This window comes from Hyaena hyaena, unplaced genomic scaffold (genome assembly GCF_003009895.1).
Source record: "Hyaena hyaena isolate Hyena2069 unplaced genomic scaffold, ASM300989v1 scaffold_987, whole genome shotgun sequence".
Classification (NCBI taxonomy): domain Eukaryota; kingdom Metazoa; phylum Chordata; class Mammalia; order Carnivora; family Hyaenidae; genus Hyaena; species Hyaena hyaena.
This window is the reverse complement of record NW_024081617.1, coordinates 643,751-670,199: the sequence shown is the minus strand read 5'-3', so window position 1 is coordinate 670,199 and position 26,449 is coordinate 643,751. Positions and strand designations below refer to the sequence as shown.

At 41.0% G+C, this 26,449-nt stretch overlaps 1 protein-coding gene and 1 long non-coding RNA gene across 6 annotated transcripts in view; one reads left to right on the top strand and one right to left on the bottom strand.

The window, feature by feature from the left end:
• Positions 1-26,449, top strand: part of LOC120223368 — a 74,101-nt gene that overhangs the window by 23,666 nt on the left and 23,986 nt on the right. The gene's annotated exons all lie outside the window — the stretch shown is intronic.
• The window catches only part of ZNF169 (zinc finger protein 169), a 53,343-nt gene continuing 50,155 nt past the window's right edge, over positions 23,262-26,449 (bottom strand). For 4 of the 5 annotated variants that reach the window (XM_039221445.1, XM_039221449.1, XM_039221448.1 and 1 more), the window contains one exon: positions 23,262-24,960. In XM_039221445.1, the coding sequence (XP_039077376.1) occupies positions 23,444-24,960 (1,517 nt within the window). In that variant the 3' untranslated portion in view covers positions 23,262-23,443. The remainder of the gene's footprint in view (positions 24,961-26,449) is intronic. The other variant, XM_039221447.1, reaches the window with a different exon arrangement.

The following is a 26,449-nucleotide window of genomic DNA, read 5'->3' as shown; positions in this document are numbered from 1 at the left end:
TGTTGATTTTTTTGTTAGATCATCTTTCCATTGCTGTAAGCAGGGTATTAAAGTCCCCTAGTATTATGGTGTTATCATCAATGAGTTTCTTTATGTTTGTAATAATTGATTTATGTATTTATGTGCTTTCACTTTAGGGGCATAAATATTTACAATTGATAGATATTATTGATGGATAGACCCCTTAATTATGATATAATGCCCATCATCATCTTTGTTACAGTCTTTGTTTTAAAATCTAGTTTGTATTAAAAAATATGGCTACTCCAGCTTTCTTTTGGCATCCATTAGCATGATAGATGATTCTCCGTCCCCTCTCTTTCCATCTGCAGATGTCTTTAGGTCTAAAATAAGTCTCCTGTAGACAGCATACACATTTTTTTTTAACTATTCTGATATCCTGTTGTCTTTTGATTGGAGCATTTAGTCCATTTATATTTAGGGTGATTATTGAAATATCTGAGTGTAGTGCATTGTGTACATGCAGCGTTGGTGTTTTTGGTAATGTTCTCTGTTCCTTTCTCGTTTTTGTTGCTTTTTGTCTTTTTTCTTTTCCTCACTCAGAGAGTCCCCCATAAAATTTCTTCCCAGGCTGGTTTAGTGGTCTCAAACTCCTTTAGGTTTTGTTTGTCTGGGAAACTCTTCATGTGTCCTTTATTCTGAATGATAGCCTTGCTGGATAGAGAATCCTTGGCTGCATATTTTTCCTGTTCAGCCAATGGAATATATCCTGCCCCTCCCTTCTGGCCTCCCAAGTTTCCCTGGACAGATCTGCTGCAGACCTGATCTGTCTTGCCTTGTTGGCTAAGGACTTTTTTTTCCCTTACTGGGAATTCTTTTCTTGTCTGCCTACTTTGTGAGTTTGACTACGAAATGCCTTGGCAATGGCTGGCTTTTGTTGAATTTAATGGGAGTTCTCTGTACTTCTTGGATTTTGATGTCTATCTCCTTACCCTATTAGGGACACTTTCAGCTACAATTTGCCAACATAATTCTTCTGCCCCTTTTTCTCCTTCTTCATCTTCTGGGACTCCTATGATATGGATGTTACTTCATTTTAGTAAGTCACTGAATTTCGTGATCTGTTATCTTTGTTTCCCTCTTGTTTCCAGCTTCGTTATTTTCCATAATTTTATCTCCTGGATCACTAACTTCTTCTCATTTGTCCATCGTCACTGTCATGGCATTCATTTGAGTTTGCATCTCACTTATTGCATTTTTAATTTTGGCCTGACTAGATTTTAGCTCTTTTATCTGTGCAGAAAGATTCTCTAGTGTCTTCCATCCTTTTTTTTGAGCATAGCTAGAATCCTTATAATTGTTGTTTTAAGTTCTAGTTCAGACATCTTAGTTATATTTATACTAATTAAATCCCTGGCCATCATTTCTTCCTTTTCTTTCTTTTGGGTTAATTCCTTGGTCTTATAATTTTGGAGGAAAAAAATAATAAAATAAGACATTTTTAACTTTGGAAAATAATAAAGGAAGCTAGTTCCTGGGTGTGTTTTGGTCTGGTTGTTTTTGAGAAAGTTGGTAGGGGAAAAAAATGAGTGAAAAAAAGATTAAAAATACGGGCGCCTGGGTGGCTTAGTCGGTTAAGCGTCCGACTTTCGCTTAGGTCATGATCTTTTTGTTTGTGGGTTTGAGCCCCGCGTCTGGCTTTGTGCTGACTGCCAGCTCAGAGCCTGGAGCCTGTTTCAGATTCTGTGCCTCCCTCTCTCTCTGACCCTCCCCTGCTCACGCTGTTTCTCTCTCCTAGAGATAAATAAATAAAACAAAAAAAATTAAAAAAAAAAAAGAAAAAAGAAAAGAAGGTTAAAAATAATAAAATAGGAAGGTTTCCCTTTTTGTATCCAAGAAAAAAACAAAAACAGAAGCCTAACAAGCAAAATAAAACAAAAAACAAAGGAAGCTAGATCTAGTTTCCCATAGAGCTGAATTTTTACAACACTGTATGATCACTAGACCTAGCGTGTATAAGAGGTTTTTGCTGGTTTTCTGGTGAAAGGGTTTAAAATGGCTTCATCCTGCTCTCTAGTCTCTGAAGGGATAAGTTCATGTTCTCATAGATAATGTGATCAATCACTGCTCCTATGTCCCTGGCTTCCAACAGCTTCCTGCCTTCACTGTCTATGTCCAAGCTGTTAGCCTATTAGGCAGCACCACCCTCCTGGGTTTTATTTCAGGTGCAGCTTTGTCTCAAAACCCCACACTTCAGAAACCCCCCAGCTCGGACACACGGTGATCCTGTGGGGGAGAGTCTCAACATGCTGTGGACTGTGCCTGCTTGTCCCAAAAAATGGTTGTGTGACGGTGCCACAGCAGCTCGGAGTTTATGGTAAATCACAACACACAGCTGGCACCAGGGTTTGCTGCCCTCAGCTGTTGTTTCTGTTCTTATACTTGTGAATAGGGCAGCTCTGTGGTGCCCACCAGGTCTTTTGCTTGTGGAGAGGCAGTATCATCTCTACCAAGTGTGCTCCAGGTAGAGGGAACCGCTTCTCCCCATGTGATCCAGGCAATCCTCAGACCATGTTCCCAGGGCTCCTCCCTGCTTCCTCATGGAAGCCCTACAAGGTGCTGAGCTCTGAAACTTCAGACTCTGTACTCCGCTGCTTATTAAAACTGGGAGTACTGAAACCCTCTCCTTTTTCCTGTCAATGATTTTGGGGAACAGGTTTCTTGTGCAGTCTCCTGCTTGTGTTCTCTGTCTCCCCACTCCCTCTCTCCCCATCTCATCCCCATACTTCTAAGGGGGACTGCTTTTCTTGTGTGAACTCAACACACTGCTCTCTCTTCCTCCTCTCTTTCTCTTTTCTTGATCTCTGAATGGTTCTTTATTATCTCTTTGTGAAGCGTGTCACTGATATTCTCCACTGTTCTCAAGTCCAGTATCTTTATGGTCATTACTTTAAGTTTTCTGTCTATATATATATATCATTTATATCTATTTTGCTTAGGTCTCTTTTGTCAGTCCTGTTCTTTCATATTTCTCTATTTCCTGATTGTCTAATTTTCTGTATCTGGTTGTCTGTGTTATGAAAGTTAGCTACTTCTTTTGCTCTTAACGATAATAGCCTTATTAAGAAGTGGTCCACCTATGTCCTGCAGTCCAGTGTTCCTTGTTCCCCAGGGCCAGGTGCTTCAGGGAGTATCTCCTGTGTGGTGTATGCTGTGCTATTGAGTTTTGGCCCCTTTTTCCTTCATCCCAATTGTTTGCAGAGCTCTCTTTGACTATTGTGAGCACTGTTTGGTCCCCAGCAGGGTTGGGGCTTTTTTAAAAACAAGGTGTGTCATGCTCTGCTTATGAAAAGAGAACTGCCACTGCCACCAGGGAAACCAAAGTCCCACAAGATGTACAGGTTGAGAGATGTGCTGGTGGCACTGTTTGCATCTGTTTTCTAGAGGAGTGGGACCCGCAGTGCAGGAACTGAGGCAAGCACGATTGGGAAGCGCTTATCCGCTGAAGTGCAGGGACACGCAGCTTCATGTTAGCAAGTTATGTAGTGTTTGGAGGTACTGGTTCCTGTAGGTGGCCTTGTGTTTATGCTTGGGGTGGGGGAGAGAAATGGTGCCTGCCAGCTCTTATGTTCCTGGAGGGGTCCCCCTGTGATCCCGGTCTCTTTAAGCCATGGTCTGAGACGAGCAAATTATTCTCCTTCCCATCTGTGCCCAGCATTTTCCAAACTGCTTGTTCTCCACTGTATCTTTGTGGGCTGTTTGTCATCCTTTCTTTTTAAGGGCAATGATTCTGCTTCGCAGGGTTCTCTGGGCTGTCCCAGAACCTGATCCTGCTGACTTTTTTTTTTTTTTTTTAATTTCAGGCTTTAAATCCAACTGGTTGAAAGAACTTGTGAAATTTGGTCCCTCTCATTTGCAAAGGCAAATTTTATCAGGGCTTTGTCTTTTTGGGCTCCCCTGTGTGAAAGCCTGTTTTTCACCCTTCTCTGAACCACCAGGTCCCCCTCCCGTCTGCAGACAGCCACTCTCTGTTTTGCTCCCACTGCTCCTTCACCCTTCCTGTCGTCTTCTCTGGTTTCTTCTCTATGTTTATTCGTCAAGTTTGTTTTCCCAGGAATTGGATTGTTTACTGGGTCGTTTATGCAGATGTGAGTGTTATCTAGTTGTATCCGTGGGACAGAGCAAGCTGAGGGGTGCTCCCTCTTCACCATTTTTCAGCCAACCTATAGCCATTATTTCTTTGAATAAGCTTTCTTCCCTTTCTCTTCTTTTCAGACATCTATAACGTGTATATTGCTCAACTTAATGTCCCTTAATCAGTCTTCACTTTTTTATTTTTCTTCCTTTTTGCTCCTCTGATATGATTTCCACTGCTGTATCTTCAAGTTCACTGATTTCTTTCTCCCATTTGGCCTAGTATACTATTGAACTCCTCTATTGAATTTTTAGTTTAATTATTGTATTATGCAGCTCTGTGACTTCAGTTTGGTTCTTTAGATATTTTATCTCTGATGAAGTTCCCACTTTGTTCATGTTTTTTTTCTTCTGATCTCTTTACCATCATTATCTTGAACTCTCTGTTGGGTAAATCACTTATCTCCTATTTCATTAAGGTCAGTTTCTAGAGATCTATCTCATTCCTTTGTTTGGAACATATTCCCATTTCTTCACTTGACTGTCGGTGTGTGTTTTGTGCATTAGATGATAGAGTCATCTCTCAGTCTTGACTGATTGGCCTTGTGTAGGAGAAGCTCGTCAGCCTGGCCTGAGCTCCTTCTCTAAAACCTTTGTGACTGTTCCAGCTCCTGTTTTTGTTCTTGGTGGCTCCCTGTGGTTGAGGGTATGCCAAGAGCCATCATTTTCTCAAAGCCATGGGAAATGGCCATATGCCTGTTCAGGTTCCCAGTCAACTATTAGTTGCCTAGCCTTTCCAGATCCCTTATTCAGGCTAGTTGGAAGGCCAGTCATCAAGCAGCAAGTGGGAAAGTCAGGACATTGTATATATGATCTAGTCTCTATTGGGGAGAAACCAGGAGCTGAGTGTTTTGCTTACATACTCTGTACTGAAACAAGGGAAATAGTTGCTGTGAATGCATTTGCACCCAAATACAACCACCACCTTTTTTCAGTTGTCCCAGGGACTACCAGGTCTCATCATTACCCAGAGCTAGGTGATTTGGAGTCCAGTCCCTGGGATGGTAGCTGAAAGAGTTGGGATGCTAGATATAATGGACAAACTCCTTTCAAGAAAAAAGTGTAGACTTGGTTTTACTGTTTAAAGTTACCCCTCCTCCACCCTGTCAGGCTCCCAGGAGGATCCCAGTCAACCACCACATGCAGGCTGATTAGAAGCCAGAACCTTAGACAGCATCTAGGCAGATATGCCCTCAAATTTCTTCCAGGGAGTAGCTGGGAGGTGGACATTTTTGCCTACTCCCACTGTGCTGAGCCTGGGTGCAGTTATAGGAAATCCTTGTATGCCCATTTTAAAAATGCTTCTTTTTTTGCTGTAGTCCCATGGAACTCATTGATGCATGCCCCATTGGCTTTCAGAGACACTTGCTTTGATCCATCACCCCTCAAGTGGAAGCTGTAAAATTTGGGCTGTTAGGTGAGTGGGCAAGCTGCTTTCAAGGATATGCAGATGACTTAGTTATATTGTTTCAGCAAGCTGGAAAAAGAGGGCGGCTCTTCCCGCTACAGAGAGGATCACAGCTCTAAGATTCAAGCTGATTAGAAGCTGAATATTCAGGCAGCAGCTGGGAAAGTATGCAGGCCAGTCTTCTTCAGTGAGAAATTGAGAGATAGACGTTTTAGTCTGCTCTCTCTGTGCTGAGGCCAGAGGGAGAGCTGGGGGAAGTGTTCATGTACCTGGCAACAGGTGCTTCTCTACTTGCTGTACTTCAGTGGGACTTGGGAACCCAAGACCCGCTGGCTGTCATTGCTGGGTAATTTGGATATATGTCCCTCACATGGCATTCTCAAAAGTTAGGGCACTAGACATGTGGTCTAAATCCTTCTCTCCTCAGGGAGAAAGTAGGAGTTGGGGGTTCCCTACTGATTAAAAAGCACTGTGCCAAGGTAGGGTTTATGGTAAGAGTGTGTCACAGCCTTTCCTATCCAATTTGATGTGGATATTTTCTTAGTCACCTAGTATGTACGAGTCACTCAACTAATCTCTGGGTTTCTCTTTGAGGAATTAATCTTTTTATAGTTATATATTCAGTTCATCTACAAAAGGATGAAAATTCCAGAGCTGCTTATGTCACTGTCTTGGTGACCTACCTGTTGGTTTTTTCAAAAAGGCAGTTCTTGGTTTCATTGATTGTTTTTCTGTTCTTTACTTGTGCATTATCTATGTTTATTATTATCCTAATAGTTTAGTTTATTCTACTTTCTTAAGTTGAAGTATCAGTTCAATCATAATGTGTCTCAGTGTGGGTCTTTTTGACTGTATCTATTTTGGGCTTTATTTAGCTTGTATTTTTATATCCATGTATTTTACGAAACTAGGCAAGTTTTTGTCTTTTTCAGATAAGCTCTCTGGCCCTTTCTCACTCTTTTTATTCTTGCTGGACTCACATAATACATATATTAGTTTGCTTAATGGATAACCATAATTCCCTTAGATTCTGTTTACATTTCTTTATTCCTTTGTCCTTTTTACTCTGAGAATTGATCATTTCAAATCACTGCCTTCAAGTTTGTTGATGCCTTCTCCTTCCTGTTCAAATCTGTTTTTTAACCCCTTTTGTGAAATTTTCAATTTAGTTATAACTTTTAGCTCCAGACTTCTAGTTAGTTTTTTCATAAATTCTCTTTGTTGATATCCTCCTTTTGCTCATATATTATTTTACTGGTTTTCTTTAGTTCATTATTTGTGTTTTCCTGTTCCTTGAGCATATATTTTTGTAATGTTTTTTATTTATTTCTAGGAGGGAGAGAGAGAGAGACAGCGTGAGCAGGGGAGGGTCAGAGAGAGAGGGAGTCACAGACCAAAACAGGCTCCAGGCTCTGTGCAGTCAGCACAGAGCCCGATGCGGGGCTCGAACCCATGAACCGCGAGATCATGACCTAAGTGAAAGTCAGACGCTTAACCGACTAAGCCACCCAGGCGCCCCTCCTTGAGCATATTTAAGATAGTTGTTTTAAAGTGTTCATCTAGTCAGTCCAAAGCCTGTTTAGGATTGATTTCTTGAGATTTATTATGTTTATTTGGGCTTCATTTTCCTATTTCTTTCTATGTTTTGTGAGCATTGTCAAAACTGGATATTTGAAAAAGAGCCACTCAGCTAGTCTTTGCAGACTAGATAGATATATACAGAGGAAAACCTTCACTAATCAGCCCAGTGTAAAGACTTAAGTTCTTTTCAGGTTCCTTCTGAGGATGTGTCTTCCCTCAGCCTGTTTGTATTCTTTCCTTCTCAGTTATTCTCCATCCACATCTTCTAAAAGTCTTATTTTCCCTAAGACTCTCTGCTGGCTTCTTGTTCCCTTGATGTTGTATCTCTCTGTCACTAGTCTCTGACCTCTAGTTGTGTGCAGATAATTCAGTTTTCATGTGCCATGGCATCCATCACTGCTTTCACAGCCACTAATCTGTTAAAATATCATGTCATTTCCATCTCAGCTCCAAATCATGCGAGACAGAAATTAGTCTCTCAGACAGCCTCTGACAAGCCAAACATTGTAGTCAAGTAGCACTCTTTTCTGCCAAGGGTGAACCAGTACTGGTTGGCATTCATCCTACTGTACCATATCTCACCAGAATGAGCTAGGACAAGAGTGAGCAAAAATGGTGTGAGATTTCCTGTTCTCTTGAGTATGGCTCTCTCTTGATTAGGTGTTCACTTGATTGCTTCAGATCATTGACTGATCTCTGGCATTCCCACAGAGCTGTTTATTCAGTCATTGTCTACTTGATGTTTTCTGTGAGAACAAGGGCTTGGAGATCTCCTTGTTTGTCATCTTGCTTATGTCACTCCTTTCCATTAAAAAAAATTAGCTTTATATATACAGTTTGATTCATTTGGACAGGCAAACATGGTAGGTATCATCACTTCAGTCAGTCATAGCCCGATGCAACAGCTCCTAAAGGATACTTGTATGTCCATTTGGTGGTAAGAATACTTAACATGAGATGTAGCCTCTAAAATTTTTTGAAGTTCATACATATATTATGTTGTACAGGAATCTGCAGAGCTTACTTACGTATTGTAACAGAAACTTGATTTCCTCTATTGTATGGTCTGCTTCTATGAAATTAACTATTTTAGTTAAATACCTTATATAAGTGGAATCACACGGTATTCCTGTGTGACTGGCATATTTCATTTATCATAATGTCCTCCAGTTTCATTCATGTTGCCACAAATGGCAAAATTTCTTTCTCTTTTAAGGATGAATAATATTCCACTGTGTATAAACCACTTTTTGTTTACTGTTGAGAGATACATGGGTTTTTCACTTGGTTGCTGTACATTTCTGAATGGTTTCTAGGGCTCCCACAAAGTTAATTTTATTGTGTCCTTTAGTTACTTGATATTTTCATGGGAATACAAGGCCTAGAACTTCATACTGTTGTTTTTCTGAAATTTATTTTTCTAAAATTTTCAGACAACATTTAAGATTCAAACCTTTGACAAAAATGTTGAACACCTGGTCACCTAGAATTTTGCTTTCTATAAGTATTTCACTGAGAGTATCCAGTAGTGATATTTTGAATATATATATTTTGACATCATGCTACAGACTGCTAGTACCTTTTCTTTCATTCATTCATAGCATGAACAGGGGAGGGGAAGAGAGAGTGGGAGAGAGAATCCCACACAGGCTGTGTGCTCAGTGCAGAGCCTGATATGGGGCTCGATCCCATAACCCTGGGATCACAACCCAAGCCAAAACTGAGTTGGATGCTCAACCAACTGAGCCACCCAGGTGCCTGTTTGTGTCTTTTTAAAATGACTAAAAACAGAATATTTGAATCCATTCATATTAGGTAATCAATTCCAGAAACCCAGAAACGTATTTTTAGGACATATCTTTTTATCTTGCATAACTAAAACATTATACTTGTTGACAGCAGTAACAATATGTCTGTATATAATCTTCCTATCTCCAGACTCTGACAAAGAACATTCTACTTCCTGCATCTGTCTATAAGCCTCACTGGTTTGTGTAATTCTTGTAAGTGGAATTGTGAAGTACTTGTTCTTCTGTAATGGGCTTATATTGTCACATTTTTGCATGTGGCAGGATTTGCTTATTTTTTAAGCTGAATGGTATTCCATTGTGGATGTACTTTTTCTTCATTTACTCGTCAGTGGATGTTTAGATTGTTTCCACATCTAGGCTATTGTGAATAATGCTGCAATGAACATGGAAGTGCAAATGTTACTTTGCTATCTTGATTTTAATTCTTTTGGATAAATACACACAAGTAGGATTGGTGGATCATATGGTAATTCCATTTTTAATTATTTGAGCTGCTCTCTGTAGTGTCAGAACCACTTAATATTTTCACTAGCAGTGCACAGGTGTTCCAGTTTGTCCACATTCAAGTCAAGACTTGTCTTTGAACTTTTAAAAAAATGACTGGGGCGCCTGAGTGGCTCAGTTGGTTAAGCCTCCAACTTCAGCTCAGGTCATGATCTCACAGTTCATGGGTTCGAGCCCTGCGTCGGGGTCTGTGCTGACAGCGAGCTTGGAGTCTGGAGCCTGCTTCAGATTCTGTGTCTCCCTCTCTCTCTGATCCTCCCCTGCTCAAGCTGTCTCTCTTTCTCTCTCTGTCTCTCTGTCTCTCTGTCTCTCTCTCTGTCTCTCAGAAATTAACATTAAAGAAAAAAACCAATGACCATCCTACTGGGCACCTGGGTGGCTCAGTCAGTTAAGCGTCTGACTTCACCCCAGGTCATGATCTTGCAGTTCATGAGTTCAAGCCCCACATCGGGCTCTGTGCTGACAGCTCAGAGCCTGGAGCCTGCTTCAGATTCTGTCTGTCTGTCTGTCTCTCTCTCTCGTATAAATAAACATAAAAAAAAAATAATGGCCATCCTAAAAGGGATGAAGTGATTCTGTTGTGGTTTTGATTTGCGGTTTCCTGTTGATTAGTGATGTTGCACCACCTTTTCATTTACCTATTAGCCATTTGTATGTCTTCTGTGGAGAACTATCAAAGTCCTTTGCCCATTTCTAGATTGTGGTATTTGGCTTTTTGCTTTGAGAATTGTGGTAGTTTCTTACATATTTTGGATATTGATCCCTTACCAGATAGACTATTTGCAAATGTTTTCTCCCATTCTGTCAGTTTGCCTTTTCATTGTGTTGGGGTTTTTTGCTGTGCAGAATCTTTTTTATTTTGATGTAATCACATTTGTCTATTTTTGCTTTTGTTACTCTGCTTTAGGTTTCATATCCGAGAACTCACTGCCAAGACTCATGTTATGAAACTTGTGTTTTCTTCTAATGGTTTTATAGTTACAGATCTTAATGTTGTTCAAGTCTTTAGCCTGTTTAGAGTTTATCTTTGTGTTTGTGTAAAATAAGGGTTCACCTTTGTTCTTTTGTATGTGAATATACAGGTTTTCCAACACCATTTATTAAGGAGACGATGCTTTTCCAATTGCACTGCATGTTCTTGGTGCCCTCGTTAAAGATTTGTTTATTGTATAATCATGGGTTTCTTTCTGGGTTCCCTATTCTGTTACATTGATCTGTGTCTTTAAGCCAGTACACTATATGTTTTAATTGCTGTAGCACTGTAATATGTTTTGAAATCAGGAATTTTGACATCTTGTACTTTATTTTTCTAAAAACTTATGGTCCTTTGTGGTTCCATATGAATTTTAGGATCATGTTTTACTTCTGTAAAAAAAAAAAATGTTGGTATTTTGGTAAGATTGCATTGAATCTATAGATTGCCCTGGTTATTTGGACATTTTAACAATATTAAGTCCTATGGTCCATGAAAATGGCATGTGTTTCCATATATCAGTGTCGTCTTTAATTTCTTTCATCAGATTTTGATACTTTTTAGTTTATATGGCTTTTACCTTTTTAAATTTAACCTTAAGTAATTTTGTTCTTTTTGATGCTATTATAAATGGGATTCCTAATTTTCTTCCTATATATCATTGTTAGTGTATAAAAACGTAATTGATTTTTGTATGTTGATTTTGTGTCCTTCAACTTCATTGTTTCTAAGAGTTTGTGGAGTCTTTAGGGCTGTCTACATATATGATTATGTCGTCTGTAAACAGGTAATTCTCTTTCTTTCTTCCTGATTTGGGTGCTATTTATTTTCTTAATTTATCCGGCAGAGACTTCCAGAATTGTGTTGAATGAAAGTGGCAAGAGTGGGCATTTTCCTTCTTCCTGATCTTAAAGATTATAAAGCTTTTAGTTTTTCACCACTGAGTATGTAGCTGTGGGCTTTTTTTATATGGCCTTTATTATATTGAATTAATTTCCTTCTATTACTATCTTGTTAAGAGTTCTTGTCATGGAAGGATGTTGAATTTTTTAAAGTCCTTTTTCTGCATATATTGAGATGATTGTATTTTTTTTGTTGTTGTTATTTCATTCTGTTAATGTGGTGTATGTGTCACACTGATGGATATTTATATGTTGAACTATCCATGCCTCCCTGGGATAAACCCCACTTGGTCGTGACATATAGTTCTTTCAATGTGCCATTTAATGTACAGCATACTAGTGTTTCATTGAGGTTGTTTTTTTTTTATATATATATGTGTATACATTAGGGATATTGGCCTGTAATTTTCTTGTGGTGTCTTTGTGTACTTTTGATATCAGTGTCATGCTAGCCTCATAAAATTAGATTAGAAGAGTTCTCTGCTGTTTGGTATTTTGCAAGAGTTTGCTGTGGTCTGCATGTGTTCCCTGCCACATCCCATTCACAGATTGAAAATTTAATGGCCAATATGATGGAATTAGTAGGTGGGACCTTAAGAAGATGCTTGGGTTATGATAAGGGCAGAGCCATCATGAATGGGATTAGTGCCGTCATTAAAAAAAAAAGACTCCAGACCTATCTGTAGCTCTTTCCACAATGTAAGAACACAATGAAAAAGAACTAGCTTTGAACCAGAGAGAGGCCCCTCATTCAACTATGCTCACATCATGATCTCAGATGTTCAGCCTCCAGAACTTTGAGCAATAAATTTCCTTCATTTATAAGTGACCCAGTCAGTGCTATTTTGTTATACCAGCCCAAATGGCCTAAGAAAGTTTGAAGATTGTCACTAATTCTTCTTCAAATGTTTTGTAGAATTCATCTGTGAAGCCATCTGGTCCTGGGGTTTTCTTTGTTGAGACGATTGTGGTTATTAGTTCAATCTCTTTATTAGTCTACTGAAGTTTCTATTTTTTATTTAGTGTTTGTAGTTTGTATGCTTCTAGGAATTTATCTGTCTTCTAGTTTATCCAATTTCTTGGCACAGTGTCATATAATTTTTCATAATAGTCCCTTGTAAACCTTTTTATTCCTGTGGAATCTGTTTTAATGTCTACTCTTTCATTCTTGTTTGATTTATTGGAATCTTACCATTTCTCGGCCTTTGGCTAAGATCAAGTGATTTATTGGAGTCTTCTCACTCACTCGCACTTGTGAACGGTTTATTGGTTTTCTGTCTAGACATTCTATCCATTAATGAAAGTAATGAAGTCCCTTACTATTGCTGTGTTGCTCTTTGTCTCCTTTCTGTTACAAATTAAATGCTTCATGTATTTATGTACTCTGATGTTAGGTGAACTTATGTTTATAATGGTTATATCATCCTGGAGAACTGATTTATTTATTGTTACATAATGTCCTTCTTTGTCACTTGTGACAGTTTTTGACTTAAATTCTATTTTGTCTGATTTAAGTATTTCTACCCTGGCTATCTTTTGGTTACTTTTATCATGGAATACTTTTTCCATCTCTTCACTTTAAGCCTGAGTGTGTCCCTTCAATTTAAAGTGAATTTATTGTAGATAGCACATAATTGGATCTTGTGTTTTGTCTTATCCATTTAGCTGCTCTTTTGATTTGGAACTTCAGATCCATTGACATTTTAATTCTGGTTAGGAAGAACTTATGATTACCATTTTACTAATTGTTTCTCTGTCTTGTAACTCCGTTGTCCCTCTTTTCCTCTCTTGCTGTCTTCCTCTGTGTTTCAATATTTTGGTAGTCACCATGCTTTGATTCCTTTTCTTTAAGCTGATAACAGAACTTAGTTGTATACAAAATCTGTATACATTTGCTTCTCTTTCTACAGTGTTATTAGTGTCAAAATTTACACTTTTTATATTGTGAATCTCTTAACATATTTATATGTTCTTATACTTCTATTAACTGCTATACTAAAGTGATTTTCTCATCATTATTACAGTATTTCAGTAGTCTGTATTTTTTCTACATATTTACCTTGACCAATGAATACAATACTTTTATTTGCTTTCCTGTTGCTATTTAGCATGCTTTCATTTCACCTTGAAGAACTCCTTTAGCATTTCTTGTAAGGAAGGCTAGTGGTGATGAACAACTTCAGCTTTTGTTTATCTGGGAAAATCCTTATCTCTCCTTTGCTTTTATTTTATTAAAAAAAATTTTTAGTGTTTACTTTTTGAGGGGGGTGGTTACAGAGAGAGAGGGAGACACAGAATCTGAAGCAGGCTCCAGGCTCCAAGCTGTAAGCACAGAGCCTTACGCGGGGCTCGAACCCACAAGCTGTGAGATCATGACCTGAGCCAAAGTCGGCCACTTAACTGACTGAGCCACCCAGGTGCCCCTGTCCTTTGCTTTTAAAAGATAGTTTTGCTACATACAGTGTTCTTAGTTGGCATTTTTTTTCTTTTAGTGCTTTGACTATATTGTCTACCTTCTGGACTGTAAGGTTTCTACTGAGAAATCTCAAAATCTTACGGAGGGCCCTGTACATGAAAGGTTGCTTTTTTCTTGTTGCTTTTGAAACCAATTCTTTGGTTTTGGCTTTTGACAATTTTGATGTGGACTTTTTGGATTCCTGTTACTTGAGTCTGTTAAGTTTCCTGGATATGGATGTCCATTTCCTTCCCTAGATTTGGGAAGTTTGGGGCCATGTTTCTTTTGTTTGTTTGTTTAATTAAATTCAATATTCTGTGCTGCCTCGACATTTGAAGCCATCAGGATCTCATATAGTATACTGGTAAGTTCTCCTCTCCACTCTGCCCTTGTCAAACAATCCTCCTTATCATAGAGACTAGGTATAGGCCTTATTCATGAGAAGTTTCAGTTCCTTGACGGTCCATAGAATTACTCAAACAAAACAATAACATAGTCCTGTGGAAACCAGAATGCTGCAAAGCATGTCTCCCATCGTGGAAGGATCAGTGCTTTGTTTCTAGTGGAATAGACACTTAGTCTATTAGATATAGTTGTCTTCCCTGCATCCATTGCTTTTGCCAAAACTGTCCTCTCTAGATTTACAGAATGTCTTATCCACCATCATGGCATTCCATACAGCATTGCTTCTGGTCAGGGAACTCACTTCACAGCAAAAGAAGAGTAAATGGGCTAACACATGGAATTCACTGGACTTACCATTTCCCCACCATCCTGAAGCAGTTGCCTTGATAGAACAATGAATTGGCCTTATGAAAACTCATTTACAGTACCAGATTAGGTGGCAGTACTCTGAAGGGTCATTGCAGGGTACTCCCAGCAGCTGTGTATGGGCTAAATCTGCCTTCAGTATATAGCGCTGTTTCTCCCATAGCCAGGATTCACTGGTCCAAGAATCAAGAGGGTGAAAATGAAAGTAATTCTACTCACTATTAGCCATAGATCTGCTAGCAAAAATCTTGCTTCCACTAGGAGACAGCAGGAATTCTACTGACTTGAAAATTGCTACTCCTTCTCCCCCAACCACTTTCAGATCCTCATGCCTCTAAATAGGCAACAAAAACAAAATAAAGGTCACTATAGTGGTTGGGGTGACTGATCATTAAGGAGAAGTTGGGCTGCTACTACACAATAGAGTTAAGGAAGAAGCGTCCAGAACAGAGGAGATGCCCTAAGACATCTCTCATCCTGTGATTAAAGTCCATGGAAAATTATAATTCAGGCAGAACTACTAATGGCCCAAATATACTTTAATGTTTTATTTATTTGTGAGAGACAGCGTGAGCAGGGGAGGATCAGAGAGAGAGAGACAGAGAATCCGAAGCAGGCTCCAGGCTCTGAGCTAGCTGTCAGCACAGAGCCTGATGTAGGGCTCGAACCCACGAACCATGAGATCATGACCTGAGCCAAAGTTGGACACTCAACCCACCGAGCCACCCAGGCACCCCCTAAAGGCCCAGTCAAAAATGAAAATTTGGGTCACTTCATTTGGCAAAGAAAATACAAAATAGGTAGATGTAAATACCAGACTCAACCACATGACCGGTGAACTCCATATAACCAAAAATGAACTAGCACTTGCCTGCAAAGGAGTTGTATCATGTTAGGCAGAAGTATGACTTTGCTGTTGTCTTTATTTGGAGATAAAGTATGGTTTAAGGAGATGTATATAGGGTATTGAGTTGATAAGGGGTGGGCTGTGATACATTGTTCTATTCACTAACTTGGCTAGACTGTAGTGTACCTAGTTATTTAATCAAACACAAATCTAGATATTTGTGTGAAGGCATTTTGTAGATGTAATTAACATCTCCCATCAGTTAACTTTAAGTAGAGATTACTCTTTGAAAGTGTGGGTAAATCTCATCCAGTGATTTCAAGGCCATAATCGCAAAAACCAAGGTTTCCCAGATAAGCGATTATGTCCTAAGCATTGTTTTTGTTTGTTTTTGCCTATTTTCCCCTCTGAGAATCATGAGTTCAGTCTCTATATCTGAGTCTATCTCTGTTTTGTTGTTGTTGTTTCTTTATTTGTGCCCCCAAGCATACCTCTTGCTGGGTTTTCAGTCTCCTGGCTTGTCTTGCAGATTCAGTACTTCCAGACCGTTAATCTCTTGAGCCAATTCCTTTATACACATAAATCTGTTGGTTCCGTTATTCTGGGGAATCTTAACACACTGTGAAGTTTTGTTTCATTTAGTTTCTACAATAATCTTTATTTTCTATGTCCCTTTTCCTTGAGCATTTACTTGTTGTTTAACTTTCTGAGAGAATGCTCATTTCCTCCTAATGTTAGTGTCTAATGATGGCATCTTGGCTATTGATATCTCTTTAACATTTTAGTTCTCTGTGGTATATATTGGGTTTAGTGTTATTTAGTTACAAACATTATTCGATTTCCACTATGTTTTCATTTCTGACATGTTAATTAATAGAATTTTGTTTTCTAAAGGGTTTTTGCTTTGTAATTTTGTATTTTGGTCTAAGAAGATGTTAAGATCAGCTCCAATGTTTTCATTTTGGAATTTTATTCATGTTTTATTTGATGATTTCCATTTTTCAACATAAGTTATGTATCAAAATTGCATGATTTTCTAGAATATCTGTGTTGAGGAGTGTGTATATAAGTTAGCACAGTGTGTCCTATTTCAGGGATCCTGATGTATGAAAGGGGAAAAAACCCTTAAAGTTCTTACTTTAGAATTTGTTATAGAAGAGCTGAAGTTAGCAGTGGGTAGTTTCTAATATTTGTTGATTTTCCTCTGTACCCTGAACACTCTACATGTTGTCTCACTTATTTCTTAAACAAAAACCTAAATGGTAGATGTTATTATGACCAGTTTTAAGGATGACAGGTAATTGTCCTGTGGACAGAATAAATGTGAGTCATGTGCTTGGCCTCCAGTATTCTCGAGTCCTGGGACTATTTGTGCCACCTTTTCTCTATCTGGACCCTTTCTTAGACTTTTCAGCACACTTCAGTCTGATTCCTTCTGAAATGGAGCCAGGGGACCAGAGAGGGGTGGTGCTGATAGCAAACCCTATCCCTTCAGGAGACCCAAGAGTGAATAAATAGTGGTTTGTTAAGGAAACCAGAATCTTCCTACACAAACTGAAAAGACAAGACCCTTCATTTTGTGCTCAACTGGGCCAGCCATAGGCAAGGCCTTCAGAGCCTCCAAAACATTGTGGGAATTTAATAGAAGAAAACATTGTTTCCAGTCTTTCCACCATTTAAAAAAAGGTGATTGGACTTTTTTGTTCCCACGTGGAATAGAAACAGCACCACAGTTGCTTGGAATAGGGAAGGCCCACTTTCTCTGTCCTGAACCTCCAAAATACACCACCACACAAACTTCCCTTGTGTGGGAAGTGTTTTCAGCTCTGGCCCTGGGAGATACAGCTAAGGCCAGTGGGCTTTATTAGAAATGTGGTGCTTATGAGGCCTAAGCATTAGTTTTTTTTCACCTTTGTAAAGTTTTGAGTTTATATACAATTATTGAAGTGCTTTTGGTCTGAAAAGTTACTCAGCACAAGAGCAGTTGTAGATCTTTTGTTTCTGAGAAGGAAACCAGGGCTACATGGTTTCGTTGGCGTATTTTACCAAACAGTTGGAGGATTAATACCAATGCTAATGCAGTCTCTTCTAGAAAAGAGGAAGGAACATTTCCTAACTTATGAGGCCAGTACTACTACCCTGATACCAAAAGCAGACAAAGAAAATGTTAAAGTACAAAACGACAGACCAATATCTCATGAAGATGAAGGCAAAAATCCTTAAAAACATTAGCAAACAGAACCCAACCATGTATAAAAAGAATGATACTATGAATTTAGTTTTCTTAGTGGTTATATAAATACTCAGATTCTGTTTGATCTAGAGTTTTCAGATGTCGTTTTTAAGGAATTTGTCCACTTCCTCAAAGATACAGAGTTCATGACTGTAGTAAAATTATTGTTCATAGCACTCCCTTATTACCTTTTGATGGCTACAGGATCTGATATCCTGATATCAGATATCCTGATATCCTACTGACAGATATCCTACTTTATTCCTGATTTTGATTATTTATATTTATGCTCTAATTTTTGTCGTTTGTACAAGAGGTTTAGTCAAGTTTATTTACTTTTTGGAGACCCAGCATTTTGTTCCCTCTATTATTTTTCTGTATGAACTACATTGACTTGTTCCTTATTATTTCTATCCATCTGTTTCTTTTGGGTTTCCTCTGCTCCACTTTTTAAATTCTTTAGTAGAAGTTTCTGTCACTTTTTTTGTATGTATAATGTGAGCATTTAGTGCTGTCAGTTTCTTTCTCATGGTGTTAGCTGCATCCCACAATTTGCTATGTTGTATTTCATTTTCATTCACTGTAGTATTTTTTTAATTATTTCCTTTGAAACATCTTCCTGTTTGACCCATGGTGTAGTACTATGTTGTTACATTGCAAAGTCTTTGTAAGTTTTCCTTTTGTTGCTGTTATTGATGTCTAGTTGTTTGTTTGTTTTTCTGAGAGAGAGCATGAGCAGGGGAGGGTCAGAGAGAGAGGGAGATACAGAATCTGAAGCAGGCTCCAGACTCTGAGCTAGCTGTTAACACAGAGCCCAATGTAGGGCTCAAACCCATGAACCATGAGATCGTGACCTAAGCTGCAGTTGGATGCTTAACCGACTGAGCCACCCAGGCATCCTATTGATGTCTAGTTTGATTCCATTGTAGCTAAAGAATAAACTCCTTATGGGGAGCCTGGGTAGGTCAGTCATTTAAGCATCCAACTCTTGGTTTCAGCTCAGGTCATGATCTCACTGTTACATGAGTTGGAGCCCCACATTGGGCTCTGTGCGGACAGTGTGGAGTCTGCTTGGAATTCTCTGTCTCCCTCTCACTCTGCCCCTCCCTCCCTCATGCTGTTTCTGTCTTTCTCAAAATAAATAATAAAAAAAAGAACTAAAAAACAAAAGAATAATATACTCTTTATGGTTTCAGTTATCTTAAATTTGTTGAGGTGTGTTTTGTGAGCCAGGATGTATGGACTGTCTTGGTGAATGGTGTTGAAAAACATTGTTAGTTTTGAATGGAATGATCTATATGTCATTAGATCCTGGTGATTCATTATCATACTTAGATCTACTACATCCCTGTTGACTTTTGTTCTGTAGTCCTCAGCTGCTCAAAGAGTAGTGCTCAAGTCCTCAACAATAATGATTTTTTTGTTTTTGTTTCAGCTCTATCAGTTTTTGCTTCATGCATTTTGTTATTTGGTTTATTCGTATTTAGGTTATACCTTCTTGGTGGATTGATCCCATTATTACTATATAACATCCCTCTGTTTCTAGTCGGTTTCTTTGCTGTGAAGTTTACTGTATTTGATAGTAATGTGGGAACATATGCTTTTTAAAGTTAGTGGTTGCATTTTTTTTAACCCACTCTCACAGTCTTTGTTTTCTGATTAGCATAATTAGAATCAATATTAAGGTAATAAAGTAATTGCTGATGTGTTAGGGCTTAAGTTGGCTATTTTATTACTGAATTTAAATTTGTTTTCTCTAGGTCTCATTTTTCTGTATCTCTTTTCTTTCTTTTCTGTGGGTTGATTGTTGTTTAGGATTCCATTTAGATTCATTCCTCATGTTTGCTAGTGTATCTTTTTGTATAGTTTCCTTAGTGGTTCCTCTGGGTATTATAATACATATAATGTGCTTTTTCACAGTCTATTAGTATATTACCACTTGGAGCAAAGTGTGTAAATGTTACTTTTGTTAGGCCCCTTTACTGTCCCCACTTTTAAACCATTGTCTAGAGTATCAGGTGATATTACAACTTAACACATGTGACTTTAGAAACCCGTGGGTGGGGGCAGCTGGGTGGCTCAGTAGGTTAGGTGTCTGACTTCGGCTCAGGTCATGATCTCCTGGTCTGTGAATTTGAGCCCTACATCCAGCTTTGTGCTTATGGCTCGGGAGTCTGGAGCCTGCTTCAGATTCTCTCTCTCTCTCTCTCTCTCTCTCTCTCTCTCTCCGTCTCTCCCTCTCTCCCCCCTCACCTGCGTGTGCGTGCTCTCAAAAACACACAAAAATTTTTTTAAAACTCTGTGGGTGGAAGGATGGCCAATTTATATAATCCTATTTGTGCTCTTTCCATGATATTTTTTTCCTTCCTGATGCTCCAGTATTTCTTTTATTATCATTTTCTCTATTTGAAGAATTTCCCTTTAGCCATTTCTTAAGGTCAGATCTGCTAGTAGCAAATTCTTAGTTTTCTTTCACTGGGAATGTGCTTAATTCTGCCTTCATTTTTGAAGGATAGTTTTGGTAGATATTCATTCACTCTGCAGTTAACAATCTTCTTTCAGCAACTGGAAGAAAAATGTCATGCCACCTCCCTGTGGCCTCCATGATTTCCTGAGAAATCTGTCATTTGAATTGTCTCCCTATAGGTAGTAAGTAATTTCTCTGGGATTGCTTTCAATAGTTTTTTTCCTTTAGATTTCAGAATTTTAATTACGATGTCTTAGTGTGGATTTCTTAGGATTCTTAGGATTTGTTTTATTTAGTGTTCACTTGACTTCTTGAATCTGTATATTTCTGTCTCTTGGCAAATATGAGCTGTTTCGGGGCATTTATTTCTTCAAATATTTTCTCAATTCCACTTCTTTTCTCATTTTCTGGGATTCTGATGACACAAATGTTATCTTTTTTTCTTGTCCCAGAGATTCTGGCTTTTTTTTTTCCCCAGTTTTTTTTCCTCTGTTGTTCAGATATTCTAAATTTAATTGATCTGCCTTCCAATTCTCCCAATTCCATTTTCTGCCATATCAACTCTACCCTTAAGCCCATCCAGTTAGTTTTTAAATTTCTCTTCTAGTTATTAGTTTAATCATTTCCACTTGAACTTTGGTGTAACTGGCTTTTTGGTTGTTGCTGATACTGTACTTTTTTTATTTGTTTCAAGAGAACATGTGATTGCTTGAAGCATTTTTATGATGGCTGCTTTGATATCCCTGTCAGACCATTCCATTGTCCTGCTTATCTCAGCATTGGTATCAGTTGATTGTCTTTTCTCATTTAAGAACTTCTGGGTCCTCTTTAACAGGGTGACCAGGCAGTCACCCTGTTTTAAGACTAGCTCCCAGACTGCAGACTACTTTTGTGGGCTCTGTTTGATACAGTGACAGTGTAGCTTTCAGAGCTCTTGCAATGTAGGTCTACTTGGCTTATTTGGTACCACTGGTCCTCCCACTTTTCACTGCTGCTGTTGGGAGTGTGGAAGGAGTTTCCCTAAAACAGGTTGCTTGGTGTCTCTAGATAGAAGGGATGCTCTGGCCCAAGAGAGGAAAAAACGTCACAGGTTGAGCTGCTAATATGTCAGGACGCCATGGTGTCTACCAGTAAGGGAGATAGGTCTCTAGGTGTGCAGGCGGGCTGAGAAAACAGCCATGTCCAGCTCCCCTCCCCCTTCAGCCACTCAGAGGACCAGCGTGCTTCCTGTATTCTACTTCAGGAAAGTGCAGCACAGCCCACTGCTTCCTGCTGGCTTCACACCCATGGGAAAGGAAAGGTCAGGATCCTTGATGGCAGGGGCTGAAGGCCAGGTAGGAATTGGAGGGGGAGGGGGGCCCAGAGAGTAGAGTGTTATGAATTGAATTTTGCCCCAAAAGTCCTTGATGACGAAGCCCTTTTCCTAATGTGACAGTGTTTGGGTGCAGGACCTAAGGAAGTAATGAAAGTTAAGTGATGTTTTAAGGATGAAGCCCTGATCTGCTAGGCCTGGCATCCTTACAAGGGTAAGAAACACCGGAGCTCACTTGCTCTCTGGCACACATGCAGGGAGGGGAAATACCAGGTGAGGAGAATGCACCAGCCGCCATCCAGGAGGTGAGGCTTCAGTAGGTCAGGGTGATCTTGGACTTTGTGTCTCTCTCTGCTTTTGTTATGGCGGCCCTGACAAAAGAATACAGCTTTGGTACTGAGAGTGGGGTGCTATTTCCTTCCTGATGCTCCAGTATTTCTTTTATCATTTTCCCTATTTGAAGAATTTCCTTTTAGCCATTTCTTAACGTCAGGTTGGCTAGCAGCAAATTCTTAGTTTTCTTTCACTGGGAGTGAAAACCTATAGAGGTGGTTTTGGAATTAGGTGATGGGTAGAGGGTGGAAGAGCTTTGAGGTGCTCGCTGGAGAAAGCTGGGATTGCCTTAAAGAGACTATAGTAGAAAAAGGGGCATTAGAAGTGATTCTGCCCCAGCTTCAGACAGAAATGTGGAACATTACTAGAAACTGAAGGAAAGGCAGTCCTTGTTATATATATAGCAGCAAAGAATGTGGCTGAGTTGTATCCCAGTCTTTCATACAAGGTAGGAATCTTAAGTAACAGGAGTGACAAATTCTTAGCCAAGTGATGAAAGTCATAACCTGTTTCTTCTCATAGAAAAATGTGATGAGGGAAGTGAATCGAAGGAACTGCTTAGCAAACAGAAGCTGCAACTTGAAGATTTAGAGAATTTTCAACCTATCTGTATTGCAAAATGAGAATGCATGTTCTGGAGAGAATGCCAGTGGTATTGCTGGATAGTCATTTGATAGAGATTAGTTTTGAACCAGTCAACCCTCAGCGGAAACTGTGAGGCTGAACTTAGGATATGCAGATGGGACACAGTGAAGGTCAGTGGTCAGACCTCTGTGGTGGTATCCACCAAGAGGAGGAAGCAGTGAAACCTCGTGGTGAAAACAGAGCAGGTCTGCCATTCCCACAGTGGACTCAGAGGGTGACTGCCTCCATGGTCTAAGGAGGGCTGCATGCTGCTACCCCAGCGGGACCAGAGGGCAGAACATCCAAGCAGAGATTTTTCTCAAGCTGTAAAACCTAACAGAATTTGCTTGCTAGGTCAAAGATGTGCTTGGGGCCCATCAGTTTCTTCTTCTCTCCCCTTGTGGAAAGGGAATGTGAATACGACATCTGTGGCAACTTGTCTGGTTCACAGATTCACAGCTGGAGAGAAACTTTGCCTTAAGATGAAATATACCCCTAGCCTCACCCACACTTGATTTAAAGGAGATTTTGGATAGAGGCAGTGCTGGAATGGGTTAGCACTTTGGGAGCTTTGAAGAATGTTTTATGGATGTAAGAACATGAATTTTGGGGGTGGAGTATTAGGGACAGAACTGTTCCAAATTCATACCTTGAAGCCAGAACCCCCAGTGCAACCTCCTTTGGTCATAGGATGTGGACTCTAACCCAGTAAGTCTGGTGTCCTTAGAAGAAGGGGAGACACCAGGAAAGTGCACGCACAAAAGCCATGTGGGGACACAGTAAGAATGCAGGTGTCTGCCAGCTGAGGAGAGAGTGAGGCTTCAGTCAAAACCAAAGTGCACACATTGATCCTGGACTTCAGTCCCAAGAACTGTGTGAAAACTGTTCTTTAGCCGTCAAGTTTGTGGTGTTTTTTTTAATGGCAGCTTTAGCAAATCAAAACACATTGCTAGTACAGAAAATAAACCATAAATCAATGTGTTCTTTTATTCCTCCACTGCATTTGAGGAAAGCAAAATGTTTCCTAGTGCTTTCTGCCATCTTCACACTCGTGAGGAAAGGGAAGGTCAGGAAAGCAGCTCTTGAGGTGGGAGGCGATGGCCGGACTTGGTCATCCTGTGTCTGTGGAGGTGAGACTTCTGGCTAAAGCCTCGGCCACACTCCCTGCACACATATGGCTTCTCTCCTGAGTGGGTACGCTGGTGTCTGATGAGAGCCGACCTGAAGCCAAAGCCACGCCCACACTCACCGCACACACAGGGCTTCTCCCGTGAGTGTGTCCTCTGGTCAGAGGTGAAGTGAGATTTCTGGCCCAGTCCTTGTTCACACACTCTGTACACATCAGCCGCCTCCCCTGAGTGTGTCCTCTGGTGTCTGGTGAGGAGCGACTTGAAGCCAAAGGTACGTCCACACTCCGGGCACAGGTAGGGCTTCTCCCCTGTGTGTGTCCTCTGGTGTCGGATGAGGGTGACCTTCTGGCCAAAGCCACGCCCACACTCAGGGCACAGATAAGGCCTCTCCCCTGTATGTGTCCTCTGGTGTCCCATGAGGGAGACCTTCTGGCTAAAGCCGCGCCCACACTCTGGGCACAGGTAAGGCTTCTCCCCTGTGTGTGTTCTCTGGTGTCTGACGAGGGTGACCTTCTGGCGAAAGCCATGCCCGCACTCAGCACAGATGTAAGGTTTCTCCCCTGAGTGTGTGACTTGGTGACTGAGGAGCAGTGCCTGCTGCCTAAAACCACGCCCACACTCAAGGCACAAGAAGGGTCTTTCACTGGAATGTGAGCTCAGGTGTTGCAGGAGTGATGCTTTCTGGCAAAAGCCTCTCCCACACTCAGGACACACAAAGGGCTTCGCCTCCAAGTGTGTCCTCTGGTGCAGGATGAGGGCAATCTTTTGGCGAAAGCCTCGTCCACATTCCTGACATTCGAAGGGCCTCTCCCCAGAGTGTATCCTCTTGTGGTTGGTAAGTGAGGACGTGTACCTGAAGTGGCGGCCGCACTCCCGGCACACATACGGCTTCTCCCCGGAGTGCTTCCTCTGGTGAATGGTGAGGGAGGACTTGCGGCCAAAGCCTCGCCCGCACTCCCTACAGCTATAAGGCTTCTCCCCTGAGTGTGTCCTCTGGTGCTTGGTGAGGTCTGACCTCTGGCAGAAGCCTCTGCCGCATTCAGGGCATACGTGATGCTTCCGGAGGCTTAAGAGACTGGATTTGGGACCAAGTCCCAGTCTGTATTTCCCATACATGGCTGCTCCAGATGCTGAAAGGTCAGCCTCCTCAGGACACATCCCCTGGTCTACTCCCCTAGCTCTGTTGCCTTCCACCCAGTCTACCTGCCGACCCTGAGAGGGTCCAAAGAGCACCCGGGAAACCCCGCTCAGCCCGAGTCTCCCTTCCGTCTCTTCATTGTCACCTTGTTCACTTGAGCAGCTGGGAGCTTCTTTTGGGATGGGGCTTCCTGCGTATGAACTTGTGAAGATCTGAGGAAGGTGCCTGCACAGCACATACTCTTCGAGGAACTGCGGACTGGAAAAGGCCACCGGGCAGGAATGGCCACATGGCTGGAATTCTGTCCCTGGTTCTGCTGGAGAGAAAACGTTGGTCAGAATCACTACAGGCACCTTGTGAAAGGTTGGTCGTACCTGCCCAGTAGTCAGTCCTTAGATGTCCCCACAACCAAGACCTCCTTTACAAGACTACTTTCCATCCTTCACTGACACATTAATGCATATCTTATTGCAACACAGAAGACATGCATGATGAGCCAGTTCTAAACACCAGCCCAGCCCTATAAAATGCTGCCATTGGAGTCCCACCGATACAGTTCACTTGCAAGACCTAGTTGGCAATGCTGATGCAGACATTCTCCACATCTGCTTTCACTATGAAACTAGGTGACTGTGGGGGCGGGGAGCACAAGATAGTGGAGGAGGACCTCAGCTCACCCCATTCCATGTTTACAGCTTGAGATCACTCACATCCACATCAGTGAACTGGAGAGTGATCTGGCAGAACAGGCTCCGGAGACAACTAAATAGAGAGCAGCCACATCTGAGAGATTATGATGGGCAGAAACGGTCGGCAGGAGCTGCCGGAAAGGAATGACGAGGAGGTGTGGTCATGGGAGAGGGTGAGCCCACACAGAAAAAGGAAATCCCTGTAACATCTTGCTTTGAAACCAGAGGAGCTGAGTTCTGTGAGTTGTATAACCAGCGGGGTTTGGAGCCTAGGGCTTTAAAAGTCAGCCACTTCAGCATTGGGCGAGTGATAATCAGGGCCTGCCCCTAAAGAGCAGCTAAGGAGAATCAACATAGAAGTGACAGGTTGCACAAAAGGAGGGACATCTGTTGATACTGATTTCAAGCATGTTGAGGGGACTTCTCTGGGAACAAAGGAACTGGCAGGTGCCAATTTCCTCTCCCAACCCCCCAGTATAAACACAGGGCCACCTGTGAGAAGTGAGGCTGTACAGACCCTTGCTAATCTACTAGCAGTGTGTCAAGTTCATGTATTCTCCTGAGGACTTGCTCACTCCAAGCCTGTTGCCCTTGGCTCTGGGCTTATCGTAAATTCTATTAATATCCTGTGCACCATGCCCCTGTGGCCACCACATTTCTTTAGGGGATCTGGTTTAGGATTCATAGCTCAGTGCAAATTTTGCTAATGTTGTGTGTGTGCCCTGTACAACCGCAGGTCACAGCCACTCTTGTGTTCTGTATCCCTGGCTCCCGCTTTGCTTTGGGGAATCAGCCTAGGACTCACAGCTCAGTGCAAATTTTGTTAACACCACATGCCAACTGCCCATTGTTGCCACCTCAGCTGCTTGTATAACCCTTGCCACGCCCCTAGCCACCATTGTGCTTTCGGGAATATAGCCTAAGACTAGTAACTCGATGCAATTTTTGCTAATACTGTCATCCCACCCTTGAGCCCTCATACAGTCACTTCCCCTCAGAGCCATCCTGCTTGGGTCTCCCTAATACCACAGAGAGTAAGCACAACCCACAACAGGCAGAGTCAGTACAGAAGTTTGGACCGAAAGCAAAGGATACTCAGACACAATAGGGTGCAAG